At 27.4% G+C, this 17,026-nt stretch overlaps 1 protein-coding gene across 2 annotated transcripts in view; it reads left to right on the forward strand.

The window, feature by feature from the left end:
- The window catches only part of LOC111627702 (membralin-like), a 117,236-nt gene that overhangs the window by 96,015 nt on the left and 4,195 nt on the right, over nucleotides 1-17,026 (forward strand). For both annotated transcript variants that reach the window (XM_023371321.1, XM_023371320.1), the window contains exons 8-9: nucleotides 4,501-4,584; nucleotides 15,877-16,009. In XM_023371321.1, the coding sequence (XP_023227089.1) occupies nucleotides 4,501-4,584; nucleotides 15,877-16,009 (217 nt within the window). The remainder of the gene's footprint in view (nucleotides 1-4,500; nucleotides 4,585-15,876; nucleotides 16,010-17,026) is intronic.

Raw genomic sequence — 17,026 nt, forward strand, 5'->3', positions numbered from 1 at the left:
TATGACTTTAAAGCGTAAAACGGCGCTATATAAAAAAATTAATTCTACTGAAAAGTATCAAAATTAATGTTGTTTAAATTTTTACAATGTGTGTATGTGTAATAATTCAGATTGTTTAAAATTTTAATGTATGCATTGTTGTATGCTACTATTTTCGTAATAAATGTTATAAACTTATGAATTTTATAAGGTATTTTTTGATTTTCATCGATATGTCCTTTATTTTCCCCAAAAAAATATGGTCATTGTAAGTATAATGTACGTAATAGTTTCATTTTGAAAAAATTGAACACTTCATTTGAACAAAGAAGTTCAAATGAAGTGTTCAATTTTAAATTTCGATAAATAAAAATAATGTATAACAAATTCACAGCAATATATAATTTCACATACTAAAATAACTACATGAATAAATACAGAACTAAGTACTATGTAACATTAAATACATACTGTGTGAACCTGGTCTCCACAATTGTCAAAATTATTAAAAATATTTCATTTTCATTGTTCATGAAATTCCTGAAGGTTCAAGATAACCAAATTCCTGATGTACTGATACAAGAGAACAAAATTGAGATATCATCAAATTATTAATTAAATATAACCAAGTACTGGGACTAATCCAGGTATTGCTATGTCATCTAAGTTCAGGTGATGCCAATAAGATTTGATTTCTAAGACTAAATTAATGAATTGAAAAGGCCCAATGGAAAAAGGATTTGACAGGTTGAGACACTTTGCATAGAACTTCACATCAACAATCTCAGAGCAACTCAGTTGGAAACACTTTACCTTATATTGTTCAAACATCCTGCACAACATTTCATCAAATATTTATAGCAGATAGCAATATTATAGGATTAATGTAACAAGTACAGTATAAGGCACTAGAAAGAGCAAAATTCTGAAAAGCTTACCAATAATAATGAGTAATTAAATTATTTCTAAGCTTCCTAAATAATTATTGAATCTTTTGACTAGAATCTTTATTTTAATTAAATGTTTATTAAAATGCATAGACTCAATATATCTTTAATAAACATTTAATTAATATTTAATTAAAGTAAAATAAAGAATAAAGATACTTGTGAAAAGAGTCAATAATTATTTAGGAAATTTTGAAATAATTCAATGACTACATTCAATAATATATTGTTTACCAATCAATTTTGCCAATATTAATGTTGGTAAAATATTCATAATTTTGTTCTCTACTGCTTTATATACAGTATAAGTAGAAAATACAAAAAAAAATTATCATATTTGTAGAATAGATTTTCTATATTCTTGTAATATTCAATACATAAACACATTATAATGAACTATCGTGCATATAATCTTTTCTAATGAAAACTATTTATATATTAAATTAAAATTTAAACTTTAATCCTTCTCAAATATACATACATAAAAAGTAATTAATTAATGATGATAAATGTAATTTTGCTTTTATATGTATTATATGAATGAAACAAATTGTTTTGTTCTATCCTTGTTTTATACTGTATAACCATTTTTATATTATCAACCACATTAACACCAGGATGTGTTAAAAAGTCATACTCCTAGAACCTATTTCCGGTGTGACGATTTTTATATTTTAATTGTAAATGTTTTCTTAGTGCCTTGGGTGGGTCTTCTTAGGCATCTGAGTAGATTCACACCTGGGTGGATAGTTTTAATTTGTTTTTTGGCTGTTATGCTTTTAATATAGACAAGAAATGACAAACAGTACGTTAAAAATGTTCTTTGCTATTTATTAATATATAAAAGTATAAATAATACATATTATTTTAATATATAAAACTGATTATTGTTAAATTTTTTCTTTAAAGACACTTTCAATATCTATGCTGTTGAGATATTCTCATCATCAGATTTTTCTTTTTATTGGTAAGTACAATTTATGTGTTTTTTGAATCATTTAAAAATCTTGATTTCAATCAATTTAATAATTAGATATAAAACATGTAAATGTAACTTCTGTTTACATTTACAAGATAAAATATTAATGAAATAATAAACTGGATTTTTCATTAGCATCATAACATCAGATTTAAATCTTTTAATACTTTTCTGTAAAAAGTAAATTAATAAGTTAAGAATATTCTGAAATTAATAATGCTGTCTCTATTGAATGTACTGCTTGATTAAAACAAGTTCCTGTTTCAGCTTTCAGTATCTACTCTTCTGGTGAAATTTTTTTAGTATTGATAAAGATATTTTTTTCAGATTAAAATATGATTAAAATCTTCTCTTTGGGTTAATTTTTAATCTTAAGGAACAGAAAAATTTTATATTATATGATGATGAAATGAATATGATAAATAACTTGTAAATTTAATATTCATTTCATCAAATGAAACTATGTAGTCTGTATGTAGAATGTGATTTGATAATTCTTTCAACAATGTTTTGCATAAACTGATCCTCTCTACAGTATATGATTTTTTCTTTTAGAGGCTTTCTTAAAAATTGCTAAAATACTATACAACTATATAAATAGTGTATTACATACATAGTAATAGAGATAGTATATATTTTTAAGTTAAAAAGATTAAAAGAATAAATAAATCACTTTTCCCACACTTGTCTGGACTAAGACTATTTTGTTCTTTTTATCTGAATATTATGTTCTCATTGGATACTTTGTTTCATGTTTTAAAATATTAGTAATAAAATTAAAATTCACCATAAGTTGTTACATTAAAAGTGCATGATGAGAATATTAAAATACATAAATGATAAAATATTAAGGTTTCCTTAATATTTTAGCATTTATGTATTTTGTTTGATGGAGTCATTTAGATTTAAACAGGTTCAGAATTTTTTTATTGCTAACATATTGCTAGGTTTTCATTTGTTTATCATAAATAATTATGATGACAAAATAGATTCTGTAAGCAACTATAGAATCTATTTTGTAACAATAAACTAGATGTTGTTCATCATTATATAAATAGTAATATCATGTTGACAAGTTGTACAATAATGTCACTAATGTTTATTTTACAGATTTCAAACAATATAGTTTACCATTTGTGAACAGTGTGTGATACATGAAGGTCATCCACAAAATTTTGAAATTCTTAAGGCAGAAATTTCCCATGCAATATATAGTCACGAATACATTGCACTGTTCTATACATGACATATTTCAAAGATGCATACAAAGTGTCTGTTCATGAATAAAGGTCACTTGAGTGATGTCATCTTCAGAACATAAATGACAAACTATGTTTGAAATCTTGTACATGAAAATTTGTTAATAAGTATTCAAAAGTTAATAACTAACTAACTATTTATAATTGCCCATTTTCCTGCTGAATCAAAATTATAAAAATCAAAATTATTGTTTAATATGCATTTTCAAAATTGCATTATTATTTTTTCTATTTAAATTGCATTATTAATGAAATGATATATTAGTAATTGAATTTAACTATCAGGTTAGAACTTGGTCTATTAATTACACAAATATATACAGTCGACCCCCCTACAAGATAGAGATACGTTCCATTCTCTAGGAATCCGCTTTCTTACGAATCCTTCCAATCACAACCCGACACGTGTCAAGTTTACGGACTACGGCTGTTTGAAAGATTTTCTTCCATAAAATTAATCGATTCTAGACTAATCCGCCTCAACATTTCCAAAATACGTATATATTTTTTGGGAATAATCCGTATAAACTACGCTATAAACAAAAAATTGTAGGATTACTTACCGAGTGTCACCATTCGACATTGCCATTGCTCAACATTGTTTTCGTCGCGGAACAGCTCAGCAAAGAGCGGCCGATTTCTAACAACTTATTTTTCTGTGAAAACTTCGTAGAACTTCGGAGACATCATTAATATAAATAATTTTAATCGCCGTTGAATAAGAAATGTTTCTTTCACAAGAAATGTATAAAATTACAGTACTGTATTAGACTTACGGTACCTAATTTACATACTGACAGACGATAGTTAGCGTAAAAATCTCCGTAGCGTGGCGCCACGCTAGACGGCGGAAATTATATATTTAATTATAACAAAGTTACAATAAGTTAATATATAATTATATATACAGTACCTAATTTATATATAATTAATATATAATTATATGTACAGTACCTAATTTATATATAATTTATATAATACTGTCCAGACGATAGAAATCTCTCCGTAGCGTGGCGCTACGGACGGCGGGAAAGTAGTTCGGCTTCCCGATGACGTTTGAGGTGTTTATAGGGAACTTTTACTATTTTTTACGGATACCGGTAGCAATTTTTTCGTAGTTTTATAGGAATCGTAACTATAGGGACCGTAATTATAGGGGGGTCGACTGTACTAGTACTTAAATTTTGACCATTACACTGCTATCTTGTATTAAATTTTCATTGTTTTATTGCATTGTTAGTACTCAGTTTTAATAAATTTTAGTTTTATATGTAATTTATAAATTCATTTCTTGTAAATTAAATAAATTTATATGTATGTATATTATTTTTTACAGTGGAATTATTACATATGCTAGAGTTTAACATTACTATAAGTTTTCCTGCTGCTCCTCTTTTAATTGTTATTTTGGCTTTAGTTGGTAAGTATCATTTATATATTTATACTTTAGAATTTAACTAATTAAAATTTTATAAAATTTGCATATTTTTGGTTGATTTACAAAACATTAATTATAAATTTTCAAAATTTAAACTTTTTTATTTTGCTTTACTTTGCAGTTTGTTTTGCATGAATGATAAATGAGATAAAATGTTAATTAATTAATAATGTAATAATGACTTAATTATAAATCTTTATTATATTATATTGTATTACTTATATACTTATATTGTATTGTTTTTATTTTAATCAAAATTCTGCTCATTATAGTCTACTTAATAAATTGAAATGATTACTTTTACTATTCTTATACATGTATGAAATATGACTTGTAATTTGTGTAAAGAAAGCTGTTTCAGATATCAAATATTATACATAAGATCTCAAATCAATTAGTAAAATTTTATTTTGTTCGTTTACTGAAAATTAAATGATCAGTTTAGATTTAAATGTGCATTAGATGACAATAATTTATTTCTGAATTATCTAATCAGGAATAATCTAAAACAAGAAGGATTGAAATTTTTTACTAAAAATTAATAAAATATAATCTTCAGTGTGTTTGTTTTTTCTTTAAACTTCTAAAAAATAACTTAAAATTATAGGGTGTCCCAAAAGTGTTTTTCAATTTGTTTTACCCACTGTGTGAACACAACCAACAGTAGGGGCATGGGAGTTATGCTGATCGCTAGCCTCGTCCTTGGGAATTTAGTTGCTATGGAGCGTTTTACAGGAGCAGAGCATGCGTGCTACACTTGCAAGTTTACAAAAACAATAATTCTGCCATTATAGTGTGGCAAAAATTTTGTAATCTTCATTGATTGTGTCACGTAAATGAAACACTGAGTATTCAACTCATCAAAACATGAGTACAGAAATTTCAATGAAGAGACTGGTTCAACAATGAGCAAACCTTGGACGGGGCGACCAAGGTCATCAACAAGCGAGGAAAATGTGGAGAGTGTATGCCAGTCAGTTAGAGTGATTCCCACTCTCCCTGTTTCCAAAAGGACGAGTGTCTTAAATCTTCCTAAAAGTTCTCTACATTGCATAATGTGTAAAGACTTGTGCCTTCACCCCTACAAGATACAGTTGGTTCAAGAATTAAAGCCAACTGATGGTGCTGAGAGGCTTAACTTCGCTAACCAAATGGTTGATCAATTTTCATCCTTCAACAACATTTTATTCTCGGATGAGGCACATTTTTACCTTAATGGCCACGTTAACAAGCAAAACTGCCGTTACTGGAGTTTAAATCCAAAACATAAACATCAGAGGCCACTTCATTCACAAAAGTCACTTTTTGGGCTGCAATGTCAGGGTGAGGGATAATCAGCCCGTACTTTTTTGAAGATTAAAGAGATTGCACAGTAACTGTTAATTTGAAGCAATATGCAGAGCTAATTAACAACTTTTTCACACCAGCTTTGCAAGGTTTTGTTGGTTTTAATGGAAACACATGGTTCCAGCAGGATGGAGCGTCTCACACGTCTAACATGTCTATACTGGTTGTTCGTGAACTTTTTCCTGGAAAATTGATATCCAGGCGAGGTGGCATAAACTGGCCTCCACATAGCCCCGATTTGACACCAATGGATTTTTTCTTGTGGGGCTACCTTAAATCAAAGGTATATAGCAACAATCTTACCTCTCTGGATCAATTGAAACAAAATATCTGAAAAGAAATGGCAGCGATCACGGCGAACACGTGCTGAGCAGTTCTCAGAAATTTTGCCTCCCATGTAGAAGTGTGCCAGCGAAATAACAGAACACATTTAGACAATATTATCTTTAAGAAATAAATTCCCAGGAACTGTAATAAAGTATTACAAAAAAATTTTTTTTGTAATACTTTATTACATTTTTTACTTTTTTTAATTAAACTAATACATTATTTTAATATTGATTTATTTTATTTTATTTTGAAAAGACTTTTGGGACACCTTGTATTTAGAAAAATAAGTATAATTTCATAACTTAAATGCATATTTCCTCAGTTCTAAGCTGCAACTTTTAAAAAATCTTTTTCACTTACCCAAAATAGAGAGGTATCTCACAGTCCAAAGCAATAATTGGTAGTCATTGTGAGCAGATCATTTAATACGTTAAACATCAATAATAGACATTTTAGCTATATGCTCAAACTGTCATTTCAATGCAAACAAATTTTGCTTGTAATATGCATCTAATTTAAACTCTATGTTAATATTTAAAGTGTCTTTGAGATGACTTTATGATGCAGCATTAAAAGAAAGTTTATTGCATATACAGAATGGCATGGAAGTACAACTACTGGACATTACATATTCATGACATTTTAATTGTTTTTCTACTTTGTCTACTTAATAAATTGATTATTAAAAATTTCTCTTTGCAAAACTAAAAATTTAATTTCAAATTCAAGATGCATCTTAGAATTGAGGAAATATGATGATTAAATAAATAAATAAATAAATAAATTAATTAATTGGTCTGCAATTTGAAAAAATTGTAGGCCTATAAATTTCCAGTCATTCATTCGTCTTTCCTTCCTTAATCTCAAACGGAATTAGATAAATGAAAGCCGAGACCAGATACAGAAAGCTTAGGGATAGGAGACCCCAATTAACTGTATGCAAACTTCTGGTTTGCACCAGAAGTCGCATTATTTCAATTCAAAAATTTTCCCCTGAAAGGAGTTAGATATATGACTGGCATGACTCAATTGCTTACAGGAAAAGTATGATGTATAGGATGAAGACACTACTAATTTGAGGTGGCAAGCATATATTTTAAATTAAATAAATTGAAAATATGATTAAAAATTGCAGTCTGGAATTGTGACAATGTCACAATAAATAATTGCTTGTTAATAATAAAATGAATTTTATTATTAATTTAATTTTTAATAAATTAATGAAAATAATTCAATAAAACATTTTAAAACTTATTTAATGCTTAATTAATTTTATATTTAAATTAAAATAGGTATATTAAAAAATAATGAAAACAATTCAAGTATCTTTTCTTATTAAAAATGGCATGTAATTTATGATAGAATATGAATTATAAATTATTTTTAATTTATCAAAGATTAATTGCATATATTGTATACCAACAGTAACAACTTGGCTGATCACTAATCTAGATATTTGTTCAAACAGTACAGTACATGTTGTTCACAAATACTTTTATGAAAAAAATTCAATAAAAAATTGTCAAAAAGTAATTTTAGTTAATTTTAAGAATAATAAAATATATTTTCACTCTTTTATAAATTTTTTATATCTAAATTCTCAAATTTAAATATAGGATGAAATACTTCAGCAAAGAATAGCTTAGTGAAAGTTAAACAAAATGTATGTTTTTGTTACTAATAATTTGAAAATGGAGTTGTGGATGTCAAGTATAATGAGCAATTATTTATTGTGACCAATTATCATCATACTTTTCCTTTAACAAGAGTCACACTGGTCATCTATCTAACACATTTCAAGGGTAAATTCTTGAATTCAAATAACATTATTTCCGGTTTGCATTGGAAGTTCGCATATAGTTAATTGGGCACTCCTGCCCCTAAGGTTTCAATATCTGGCCTCATCTTTCATCTATCTAACTCTGTTTTTGAGATTAAGGAAAGACAGACAGATGACTGGGAATTTCTAGGCCTACAATTTTTCCAAATTATAGCCCAATCATGTGTCTTTGATTAATAACTATAGGATCTCTCTTTCTGCAGCTATACATTTTTGCCAGCATCCATACCACTTGTAAAAGCAATTCTGGAATCCATTTTACTTTCCTGGCTCTTATATATAACAGAGGGAAAGTATAGCAATTGATGAAAACATAACCCCCCAAGATTTTTACATTTTTGGACTTGTTGGATCTTGAAATGTTGAGAAATTTCTTTGCAAATGCAAAGAATTGCATTTGCAAAGAAATTGTGGGTTATTTCTGTGTGTGTGTGTTGTGGGAGCACAATTTTGTTCACTCTCTTTGAAACTTAATAACTCCTATGCTTTCTGTCAAAAATTCCTAAAATTTTGCCAGGAGGCTTTATATTAGGGAATTGATGTTATTAAATTTTTTGTGGTTAAAGGTCAACAAGGTGGGGAGATAAAGGGCAGTTGTGTCATATCTTGAGTAGTGTCAAATTTAATGATGATTTTACTCATTATTAGTATTTACAATTTTTTATAAAACTTTTCCCTAACCTCAAAATGAAGTTTTTTGTTATTTTATAATAATTAAAAATACAAAAAGATTTTTTAATAAAATATCATAACAGATGGCACCACATACAGAATTTTAAATGTTGCTAGGAAAGTTAAGCAACTCATTGCTGGATGTTTGTATAGTGTTTGTAAAGGCTTTCATGAATNCAGGAGCAGAGCATGCGTGCTACACTTGCAAGTTTACAAAAACAATAATTCTGCCATTATAGTGTGGCAAAAATTTTGTAATCTTCATTGATTGTGTCACGTAAATGAAACACTGAGTATTCAACTCATCAAAACATGAGTACAGAAATTTCAATGAAGAGACTGGTTCAACAATGAGCAAACCTTGGACGGGGCGACCAAGGTCATCAACAAGCGAGGAAAATGTGGAGAGTGTATGCCAGTCAGTTAGAGTGATTCCCACTCTCCCTGTTTCCAAAAGGACGAGTGTCTTAAATCTTCCTAAAAGTTCTCTACATTGCATAATGTGTAAAGACTTGTGCCTTCACCCCTACAAGATACAGTTGGTTCAAGAATTAAAGCCAACTGATGGTGCTGAGAGGCTTAACTTCGCTAACCAAATGGTTGATCAATTTTCATCCTTCAACAACATTTTATTCTCGGATGAGGCACATTTTTACCTTAATGGCCACGTTAACAAACAAAACTGCCGTTACTGGAGTTTAAATCCAAAACATAAACATCAGAGGCCACTTCATTCACAAAAGTCACTTTTTGGGCTGCAATGTCAGGGTGAGGGATAATCAGCCCGTACTTTTTTGAAGATTAAAGAGATTGCACAGTAACTGTTAATTTGAAGCAATATGCAGAGCTAATTAACAACTTTTTCACACCAGCTTTGCAAGGTTTTGTTGGTTTTAATGGAAACACATGGTTTCAGCAGGATGGAGCGTCTCACACGTCTAACATGTCTATACTGGTTGTTCGTGAACTTTTTCCTGGAAAATTGATATCCAGGCGAGGTGGCATAAACTGGCCTCCACATAGCCCCGATTTGACACCAATGGATTTTTTCTTGTGGGGCTACCTTAAATCAAAGGTATATAGCAACAATCTTACCTCTCTGGATCAATTGAAACAAAATATCTGAAAAGAAATGGCAGCGATCACGGCGAACACGTGCTGAGCAGTTCTCAGAAATTTTGCCTCCCATGTAGAAGTGTGCCAGCGAAATAACAGAACACATTTAGACAATATTATCTTTAAGAAATAAATTCCCAGGAACTGTAATAAAGTATTACAAAAAAATTTTTTTTTGTAATACTTTATTACATTTTTTACTTTTTTTAATTAAACTAATACATTATTTTAATATTGATTTATTTTATTTTATTTTGAAAAGACTTTTGGGACACCTTGTATTTAGAAAAATAAGTATAATTTCATAACTTAAATGCATATTTCCTCAGTTCTAAGCTGCAACTTTTAAAAAATCTTTTTCACTTATCCAAAATAGAGAGGTATCTCACAGTCCAAAGCAATAATTGGTAGTCATTGTGAGCAGATCATTTAATACGTTAAACATCAATAATAGACATTTTAGCTATATGCTCAAACTGTCATTTCAATGCAAACAAATTTTGCTTGTAATATGCATCTAATTTAAACTCTATGTTAATATTTAAAGTGTCTTTGAGATGACTTTATGATGCAGCATTAAAAGAAAGTTTATTGCATATACAGAATGGCATGGAAGTACAACTACTGGACATTACATATTCATGACATTTTAATTGTTTTTCTACTTTGTCTACTTAATAAATTGATTATTAAAAATTTCTCTTTGCAAAACTAAAAATTTAATTTCAAATTCAAGATGCATCTTAGAATTGAGGAAATATGATGATTAAATAAATAAATAAATAAATAAATTAATTAATTGGTCTGCAATTTGAAAAAATTGTAGGCCTATAAATTTCCAGTCATTCATTCGTCTTTCCTTCCTTAATCTCAAACGGAATTAGATAAATGAAAGCCGAGACCAGATACAGAAAGCTTAGGGATAGGAGACCCCAATTAACTGTATGCAAACTTCTGGTTTGCACCAGAAGTCGCATTATTTCAATTCAAAAATTTTCCCCTGAAAGGAGTTAGATATATGACTGGCATGACTCAATTGCTTACAGGAAAAGTATGATGTATAGGATGAAGACACTACTAATTTGAGGTGGCAAGCATATATTTTAAATTAAATAAATTGAAAATATGATTAAAAATTGCAGTCTGGAATTGTGACAATGTCACAATAAATAATTGCTTGTTAATAATAAAATGAATTTTATTATTAATTTAATTTTTAATAAATTAATGAAAATAATTCAATAAAACATTTTAAAACTTATTTAATGCTTAATTAATTTTATATTTAAATTAAAATAGGTATATTAAAAAATAATGAAAACAATTCAAGTATCTTTTCTTATTAAAAATGGCATGTAATTTATGATAGAATATGAATTATAAATTATTTTTAATTTATCAAAGATTAATTGCATATATTGTATACCAACAGTAACAACTTGGCTGATCACTAATCTAGATATTTGTTCAAACAGTACAGTACATGTTGTTCACAAATACTTTTATGAAAAAAATTCAATAAAAAATTGTCAAAAAGTAATTTTAGTTAATTTTAAGAATAATAAAATATATTTTCACTCTTTTATAAATTTTTTATATCTAAATTCTCAAATTTAAATATAGGATGAAATACTTCAGCAAAGAATAGCTTAGTGAAAGTTAAACAAAATGTATGTTTTTGTTACTAATAATTTGAAAATGGAGTTGTGGATGTCAAGTATAATGAGCAATTATTTATTGTGACCAATTATTATCATACTTTTCCTTTAACAAGAGTCACACTGGTCATCTATCTAACACATTTCAAGGGTAAATTCTTGAATTCAAATAACATTATTTCCGGTTTGCATTGGAAGTTCGCATATAGTTAATTGGGCACTCCTGCCCCTAAGGTTTCAATATCTGGCCTCATCTTTCATCTATCTAACTCTGTTTTTGAGATTAAGGAAAGACAGACAGATGACTGGGAATTTCTAGGCCTACAATTTTTCCAAATTATAGCCCAATCATGTGTCTTTGATTAATAACTATAGGATCTCTCTTTCTGCAGCTATACATTTTTGCCAGCATCCATACCACTTGTAAAAGCAATTCTGGAATCCATTTTACTTTCCTGGCTCTTATATATAACAGAGGGAAAGTATAGCAATTGATGAAAACATAACCCCCCAAGATTTTTACATTTTTGGACTTGTTGGATCTTGAAATGTTGAGAAATTTCTTTGCAAATGCAAAGAATTGCATTTGCAAAGAAATTGTGGGTTATTTCTGTGTGTGTGTGTTGTGGGAGCACAATTTTGTTCACTCTCTTTGAAACTTAATAACTCCTATGCTTTCTGTCAAAAATTCCTAAAATTTTGCCAGGAGGCTTTATATTAGGGAATTGATGTTATTAAATTTTTTGTGGTTAAAGGTCAACAAGGTGGGGAGATAAAGGGCAGTTGTGTCATATCTTGAGTAGTGTCAAATTTAATGATGATTTTACTCATTATTAGTATTTACAATTTTTTATAAAACTTTTCCCTAACCTCAAAATGAAGTTTTTTGTTTCTTTTTTATAATATATAAAAGTTACTTTTTAATAATAACATTTCGTAACACGCATAATTTTAACTTTGGAGAGGGGTCCGTACTTAATGGAAATTTTACTTGTAATTGCATTTAAATTTTTAAAAACTCTTGTCTAACCTCAAAATGAAGTTTTTTTTTTCTTTTTTATAATATATAAAAGTTACTTTTTAATAATAACATTTCGTAACACGCATAATTTTAACTTTGGGCAAGTGTCATAGTGTTTTCTAAATGGAATTTTTATCGTAATTCAACAAAATTACTGAAATTTTATATCCTAGTACAACTGAAAATGATCGGTCTTCCTAAAGATATCCTTAACCAGTGCAGTAACTAGCCATTCCTGTGCCCTGTGCAAGAATTTGCATTTAGGNGGAAAGTTAAGCAACTCATTGCTGGATGTTTGTATAGTGTTTGTAAAGGCTTTCATGAATGTATAATAGTAACTTCACATTCACTTTCCATTGGTTCTTCCTGATTAATTAAAATAAATAAATAATGAATATCTGGCCAAGTAAGGCATAACAAAGCTTCCTTAATCTTTATACCATAGACTTTCAACTGTTATCTAAAATGAGAATAGTTGAAGGGTTACAGGTTCCAAATCAGTAGAAGAGAAAGAAGCCAAAGTGATGAAAATCTGTAAAAACATCACAAAAAATAACTTTCAGGACAGCTTTGACAAGTGACATGGATGTTGGCAGAGGTGTATAGCTACAGGAGTTTATTTTGAAAGTGATAGTGTAAGAGTTCGTGTTGTGTAATAAAATTTTTGTCAAAAGTTGAGTTTATTTCTTGACTATTCCTTGTATATAAAAAGTCCAGTTGTGAATTTCTAGAATAGTATCAAATGTCTTTGCAACAATCTTTATTTAGATGCAGATGTTATAAAATTAAGATAAATAAGTTTGTGTTATTTAAAATTGTATAAATATGGATAGCTTGATAGTATAAAATGTCCAATATCACCATGGTTGAATATTATATGAATACAATATTTGCAACATTCACGATTGCACAGTTACATTGAATGACATATAATATAAAACATACCTTGGTTGACTGCTTCAACATGAAATAAAGAATCATTCCATTTGTGTTTTATGCTCATCTTTTCACTTTATATGTAAATATTCCATATAATAAGCATTTTGTCCCAAGTGAATAACCCTGTATTATTCTGTAGTTTTTAATATCATTTATAATTTGTTATTATTTCATTGGGAATCTTTTATTTCTTGTTATCAGTGGGGATGGAATACAATCGTCTTCTGATGTTTCCAATTGAAAAAAAAGTTTTGTAATTGAGTTTTCATAGAAAATGTATTAATAAAAAAGTTAATTGCATGATCTGAAACACTTGATGTAGGCTAAACATATTGAATAAGTCAACTTAAGTTTCTTATTGTAAGGAATGAAAAAATTTCCAAAGTAGAACTATCCTTATATTATTCTGATATTTCTATTTAAATCTTTCATCCTGATAAATTAAATTCACATAAAATTGATAAAAACTATAAAATGCTCTTTTATTTGCATATGCATTTCTTTGAATAGTGTTCATTTTTTTTTAGCCATATCTAAATAAATAAATATTTATTTTTTGGCAGAAATTTTATTAAATTTAGATTTTCAAAGCCATAGAATTTCCTACATATAATTTAATATACTGTATTTTAATTATACATTACATTTGTTAATAATTTATTTGACATTATTAATTTTGAATATATAGTAATACATTTATATTATTAGAACTTTAAATGGAACTTTAAAACTAATTGATATTTATAAATAACAATTATTATTTACAGTTATCAAATAGTTATAAAGTTCTATTTCTATATTTTCTACTTGAAAAGCTTCTAGACTTTCATATAGTAATCAATCATACAAATCATTATCTTTAAAAATAAATATGTAATGAATGACAATATCCATTAAATGTATCATATTTTAACTGTTTTTGGTTTTACCAAACTATTTATATATAAAATTCTAAATGACGTACATTGAATATATTTTACATTCGTATACTATAATAAATAATTTTAATAATAATTAAAATACAATATATTAAAAAAAGAACATTTTCAGAAGAGCAAATTTGAATGTGTAGTAATGATTTATTAAATTTTCATTTTGGTCTTATGTAGCACATTAGTTATTAATGATAGCTATCAATCTGTCACTGAGAGATATTTTTCTATTTCTCACAGCTAACTTAAATTAATGTTGTTCTTTATTAGCATTTTGAACAATAAATAAAAGTAATTAATTAAAATTTGATTTTAGAAATCAAAGTGAGAAATCAGTTTTGTCATGTTTTGATACTTATAATTTTATTTACAAAATGGCAAATTTTATTTTACAGTAATGCTTATTTATTGATGTAAAACATTTACACTATAGAAATTTTCTGTTTTTGATTTGAACAATTTCTTAAATGATATTAATGTAATAGGAAGAAAAAAATGTAATATAATTTTATTGTTAATAGATAGATTAAAGTAATTCCTTAATAACTACAGAGCATTTTATATTAGTTTACTTAAACGTATCAATATTATACAGAAAATATTACTAATAATAAATTCTCTATGCTCTTTATTTTCTATTCTTAATTAATTGCTACATTATGCAGTAGTAAAAATATTCAAAAATAGTTCCTGTTTTTGAAAATTAGAAGCTAAGTTTTTTGGCTTGTATCTTAACAAGATAATTTTTTATTTAAAAAAAATATATTATTGAATTATAAGATAATTGATATTAGCAATATTTTCATCTAATTAACAAGTAGTAATAGTTTATGTTCATCACAGTGATTAGCTTGAAATCAAATCATCCATTAATTTAATGAATGAAATGTAGTTGAAAAAGTTTTTTATTAATAGCAAAAAGATTTAATTTATATGAGCAAATTAACATTTAGAATTCAGAAAGTTAATCAAGCTGTAACAACAAAAATTATGAAGAAAAAATAAAAATACCAATATTTTTTCGTTAGTTATTAATGAAGAAATATTTTAAATTTCTTTGCTTCTATTTATACTTTTTAAAATAATTTTTATGTTAAATCACCAGAGGCGTTAATCAGTGCTTTTTTAAAATTTATCTCAAGTTTGTAGATAAATAAATAAGTGGTCTTTTGCTGTAAAAATATAAAGTTTAAAATTTATAATATAAAAGTGAAAGAATTTGTTTTATAGAAGAGGAAGAATCTGTATGTGATACTAGCATACATTAGTATGTAGCATTGGTATAAAATACATTTTAGTAATTTTTTTCCTGTCCCATTATATAAGTACAATTAGAAAGAAGTTTGTGAAATTTTAATTATTATATGTTAGACAAAATTTTGGCTTTAATGGCAAATATTATTATTTATTTTTTTATAGGAATGGAAGCAATTATGTCAGAATTTTTTAATGATACAACAACAGCATTTTACATTATTTTAATAGTATGGGTAGCAGATCAGTATGATGCTATTTGTTGCCATACAGCTATTACAAAGTACTATTGGTTGAGGTAAGTAGAGTAATTGTCACAATCTAACATCCAATTGTAGCCTTAAGTTTATATTCTTTGTACAAAAGACATAAATTTAACTTTAGAAGAATGTGTTAATTTTTAATATATTAGAAAGTAAGACAGAACAGAAAATAGGAAAAGTGTCAGTTTTCTATAAAGTGATAATTCTTGGATAGAATCTCTAGCAACTAGCAATTCTTTTTTCTTTCTTTTTTTATTTCATTTTTTTTTCTTACTACCCATGGTGGAGTTTGGAAAGAGAAAGAGAGAAGGTTTATTGGACTGGAGAATGGAGGTTTTTTGGAATAGTGCAGCTGCCCAAGCCATCTGGACAATTCTCTTTGCCTGTTTTTGTCATGTCTATGCTCTACTCATAAAAGGGAAAAAACCTTGTATACCTGGGATGGGACATCATGTAAATATTCCATATAATAAGCATTTTGTCCCAAGTGAATAACCCTGTATTATTCTGTAGTTTTTAATATCTTTTATAATTTGTTATTATTTTATTGGGAATCTTTTATTTCTTGTTATCAGTGGGGATGGAATACAATCGTCTTCTGATGTTTCCAATTGAAAAAAAAGTTTTGTAATTGAGTTTTCATAGAAAATGTATTAATAAAAAAGTTAATTGCATGATCTGAAACACTTGATGTAGGCTAAACATATTGAATAAGTCAACTTAAGTTTCTTATTGTAAGGAATGAAAAAATTTCCAAAGTAGAACTATCCTTATATTATTCTGATATTTCTATTTAAATCTTTCATCCTGATAAATTAAATTCACATAAAATTGATAAAAACTATAAAATGCTCTTTTATTTGCATATGCATTTCTTTGAATAGTGTTCATTTTTTTTAGCCATATNTGAGGTTCTCCTTCAAATTAATCAACGATGTAGTAAGCGATCCCTTTCGTCACTTGATTGAACCAGTTCCAGGTTATATATTTAATAAAAGCGAGTAATTCGATCTCTTAACCACGTGTAACTGTTACTTCGCGTGTTGTAATTA

This window comes from Centruroides sculpturatus, unplaced genomic scaffold, assembly GCF_000671375.1.
Source record: "Centruroides sculpturatus isolate CEXI.00-Female unplaced genomic scaffold, Cexi_2.0 scaffold468, whole genome shotgun sequence".
Taxonomy (NCBI): domain Eukaryota; kingdom Metazoa; phylum Arthropoda; class Arachnida; order Scorpiones; family Buthidae; genus Centruroides; species Centruroides sculpturatus.